The 4711-nt window shown below is 42.3% G+C and overlaps 1 protein-coding gene across 2 annotated transcripts in view; it reads right to left on the bottom strand.

The window, feature by feature from the left end:
• Window positions 1-1524: 1524 nt before the first annotated feature.
• The window catches only part of Efr3a (EFR3 homolog A), an 87763-nt gene continuing 84576 nt past the window's right edge, over window positions 1525-4711 (bottom strand). For both annotated transcript variants that reach the window (XM_005078689.4, XM_013119528.3), the window contains one exon: window positions 1525-4022. In XM_005078689.4, coding sequence (XP_005078746.1) covers window positions 3917-4022 — 106 coding nt within the window. In that variant the 3' untranslated portion in view covers window positions 1525-3916. The remainder of the gene's footprint in view (window positions 4023-4711) is intronic.

Here is a 4711-nt window from a genome sequence, read left to right as displayed (position 1 = left end):
TGGCCCGTGTCGTGTTTAAGAATGGGCTCTGTGGGTATATGGGTGCGTGGGTAGCTTGCAAAGGTGAGATGACAGGGACAATGTAGGAAAGATCTAAAAGCTACTCTTAGTAAGAGTTGTAACTGCCTAGACTGTCGCTACTCTTAGTGAAGACTTGTAACTGCCTACGGCAGTCAATGACTAATGAAGACTTGGTACTTCCGTACAGGTCAGATACACTTGTTACCATTGTTAGGAGAGCAGCCATACAGCACAGCCACGAGAAACTGCCCATCACTACCCTTGACCCTAGGCCGTAAGATCACTGAGGCCCTTGCCTGACTTCTTATTCTCCAGTCCCTCCCTATACTTCCTTCCATGGAGCAACCACGGAAGGGGAGCGTGCGTGCCTGCTTTCTGTAGTTGCTGAGATCTACATGACTTTTCACCCGCAGCACGTGGTATCCAGGTGTTGGGAGACTCGAGAGGTCCACCCTTGTTCATGGCAGACATCCAAGAGCAAATGCTCTCCCCATTTTCGTGTTGTAAGGAGCGAGCTCTGAGATTGAGACTAAGAATGTCAAGGGTAGACCTCTCTAGTGATGACCAACCTAAAAGGAGACTCAGCTCTGTCCTTCCGTTTCACTGTGATCATCCCCTTGCAGGTGCTCTGCGGTCCCCTCTCACAACATAAGCCTTGCCACAAGGAGTCATGAGGAAGCCTAGACACACAAGTGTGAGCTAACGGCGGAATACAGCCCAACAAAGATGGTTATCCCCACACCGACCTTTCTTTTCACCAGTTCGTATGAAATGGCAGAGGGCTGGACCATGGTCATAGCGCAAAGCCTGGGGCAGCATTTGTACCGAGCTCTCAGTGTACCAGTGGGAACAGGGTCACACCCAGCTGAGACAGTGGTGGTCTAGGCTGCCCCAAGACAAGCCTGTGACAGGGCTTCTCTGAGGCATTAAGAGGTTTCAGGGAACTCTAGGCCCTAAGGACGACTGCCATTAATATTTCCCAGAGGTTTATTCTATAACTCAGGGATGACATAGTGGTTCACTCACCCCTCAGCTATGCTCTGAGGGTAGATCACAGTTTTCATCCCACAGACGAGTGACCAATCACTTATCTAGGACTTCTTGGCCAGGAGCTTGAACCAGAACCCAAGCTCCTAGTCACCGTGTCATAGTCGCTAGTCCAAGAGGCCCGTGAACTACAGCTGGCTGGGACACACGGCTCTGCAGGTGTAGACCAAGCCCAGCTACAGAACAGCTGCATTCGTTACGAGTGGCTTTGTATAATCCAGAGAGCAAGGAGGTGTAGTGGAGAGACACCACGGCTAACAAGGAGACAGTAACTATGTGAAGCGCCCACTAGGCCTAGGCTCTCTTCATGCTCATAGGCTGTGGTTCTGTTCTGATGATTCTCATAAACGTTGAGAAGAATCCACCTAGCAACTGGACTTTTGCTAAGTCCAATGTTGAAGAAGCTGAATTCCATGTATGTAATGCTATAATAAAAATGTACTTGTACACAGGAGATGTAATTTTTGTTTTATTGCTTACATTTGATTGCACAATGAAACTTTACATTTAAAAAACTTACTTTACCACATCAATACATGTATCAGCATTAGTGAGACAAATGAGTTCCGTTTGACGGAATGGGGAGTTGAACTGCTGGCTGAGGGTGGCGTTACTCTAAAGGATAACGAGTTCAAGAGGAGGGTGGAGGGAAGGGAGAGGAGAAAAGAACATGAGAAAGAATCTGAAAGATTGGGTAAAGTTCAGTGAAACTATAAGCATAGGAGGAACATTTAAGTGAATTGTTCCGTGTCACATGAAAGAACACAACCAAATAGAACGAGAAACAATTCGAGTATCACATACCTGCCAAGACACACCAAGCCCCAAAGTCAGTACCTGAGCTGGCTACAGCTTGCTCACCTGCCCAAGGGCATTCCCCGCAAACGTAGAAGACACAGAGAAATAGCCATCCCTTGGGAACCCTTGTCAAGAAGACCAGTTCAGGCTACTGGACCTAATATATCCAGAAGTGTCCTGTGGTTTAAGAATAACAATACTCAAACCAACAGTTTACAAAAACCAAGAGAAAGGTATGATTAAAAAAATTAGTTGCAAAGTTATTACTTTACATGCAAAGCATGCCTTTTTAAATCACTAAGAAAAGCAAAATTCTGTACAGCAAAGCTTGCTTTCCATGAATGCAAGTGAATATATATATCTTTCTTATACTATTAAATTATATATTTTCCATACAAAAGCACACAGTGTTCATTTATAAAATGGCATCCAAGTGGATGATGATTGTTTTTGCATGTCCCCCTGTTTAGATTTTAAATGTAGTCAACATATAATAGCCTTCTTTGAAAATGCGGAAGAAGGGAAACAAAAATGCATGAGGCTTGACATTCACCAGTGACATGTTCCCTGGCATGCAGGGAAGCTACAGTGACAGCTGGAGTAGGCTGCTGGTTTCCAGTGGCAGCTGCGCTGTCCCTCTGAGGACAAGGTCTGGCGGGTCTGCCCTGATCAGCAGCCTGGTTGCCCTGTCAGAGGTTTTCGCAAATGGACCCGTCTCTGTTGTGTATATTCAAAATTCTGGGCAAGATGTTCACTTCCTTTTTGTCTTTTCCTTTTTGTATGAATGGTGCTCAAATAACCATAAATGCATATTTAAAGCATCCCATTTATTAATTTCTTTTAAAAAACAAAACGAAACTAAACTAAGACCAAATTATTTTTGAGTTATAATTTTTGATAGGAATACTATTTTATGCAAAAAGAAACTGAATTTGAAAGAATAGAGTTTTATAAGGTGAGTTCACCAAACTGTGCTAAGAGAATTTTCTAATGCTGTCTCACACACTGGAATAAAGGCAGCTGACACTCACAAAACCTAACAAGAACACACGTACCACTCTGAATGTATGTAACTAATCTTTCAATAGAGATGCATACAAGTTTTGGTTCAAATCCTACAAATTAAAAGGTTCACTGGGGAAACTGCTTTTACTATGAAGGCCTAAAAACAAGGTAGAATATAAAACTGAAAATTCATTCATTTAAAAGAAACTGAAATGTATAGGCTTTGCACAGGTGAACATGTAGCTATTTTAAATATCTTCTCTATAGTAAATATATATTTCATTTAATTAATGGAGTTACAGCAAAATACAACTATAGTTTCAAAGCGCAGTTTGTAAACTAACACATCATATGTGGAAAACACTGCACCTTCTGGTGCTCCAAGAGTAAGCTCTAAGGGGCTCAAGGGCTCAGCTTGAAGCAGAAAACACATTATCACAAGACCAGTAAGGCCTGGCCAGTTTCCTGATGGGAACCTATGTGCAAATACTACTCAGTAGATTTTTCTATCATCGATACTGTAGGAAAGCCTGCCACGTGTCACCACTGAGGACTAAAGGAAGGTCAACGCAGTCTGTCTAACGCATGGATTCAGAAAGCATCAAAGAATTTGCAGCCCTAGGATTAGGAATACATTTGCTTTTGAAGAGAACAAAACAAAAGCAATCCATTTCTAAACAGTTGTGGAGACGCTTAAGAAATCAGCAGACACTTCACACATTTTCAATCTTTTTTTAAAAAAATCATGTTTGTGCAAAGTTTAAAATATACTATTAACAACAGCATAATGTGAAAGCAATACATGTTCAATCTTAAAAGCTAACAGGAACCTCAAAACAAATGAACGTGGCGTAAGTCTGCCTTTAGAAGTACTCTAGAGCAGAGTTCCTAACTTCTAACACAGCATGACAAGTGTTTGGTTAGAGATAAATCCCATCGCGTTTCAGGACACTTCAGCAAATGTTACGCAAATCCTGAAAACTCATCTCGGCCTTGTGTTTCAGGCTCTAAGTTTCTTTTAGATGCTATAGTCTTCATGAGCCAGTCAGTACACACACAGGTCTGGAAACTTCATCTCATAGACTGGGACGGACTGGTACTGGGCATGCCCGGAAGTCATGGTCAGTGTTCCGGATGGACTGGGAGGAGGGCTGTAAAGGAAGAACATGGTGCTATCAGCAGTTGCCTTACAGCATCCACCCATGGCCTGCAGACAGCAAAGCCAGATTACTTAATTATAAAGGGCTCAGTGCAGTGGTGGCGCCGGCCATCTCTGACACTGCATAGGCAAGAGGGACTCTGGCTGTTTTAAGTCCAAAACAGACCTTGTTTGTGCAATTTCTACATAACAACAGAGGTTGTGTGTTTTAATTGTCTATTAACCAGTAACCTTCAGCAAGTTATGTCACTTCTCTAGGCTCTGGTGTCTTCACCTGGAAACTTAAAGAGACAGCATGCAGACTTTGCAGGGTTGAGAGCAGAAATAACTGCCACAAAGTATACAGCCGGAATCCAAGCATACAGTGAGTGTCTGGAATTGTAACTAACAGAGTTAAATGTCCTGTATTTGGTGGTTTTCTCTGAAAAGAAAGTCTGTAGCACATTTTAAACTTGAGTCCAAATGCTTGGTAAACGTTTAAAACTGAGTAATTCTATCCTCAGCCACAGTAAGATATGAGACAATGTCCACAATAATAAGTGAAACTGATAAGAAGTGTCTTACATATGAAAACAGAAGACAAAGCAGAATAAATACAAGCCAAGTACTGAATGTTTACCAGGCTCTTCTAATCATAAGATGCAGACTTGAAGAAAAAGAGAGAGCTAGTCAAATTAAAAG

The sequence above is a fragment of the Mesocricetus auratus genome, unplaced genomic scaffold (genome assembly GCF_017639785.1).
Source record: "Mesocricetus auratus isolate SY011 unplaced genomic scaffold, BCM_Maur_2.0 Super-Scaffold_100023, whole genome shotgun sequence".
In the NCBI taxonomy this organism is placed as follows: domain Eukaryota; kingdom Metazoa; phylum Chordata; class Mammalia; order Rodentia; family Cricetidae; genus Mesocricetus; species Mesocricetus auratus.
Note: the sequence above shows the minus strand (reverse complement) of the source record. Positions and strands in the feature narration are given on the sequence as shown.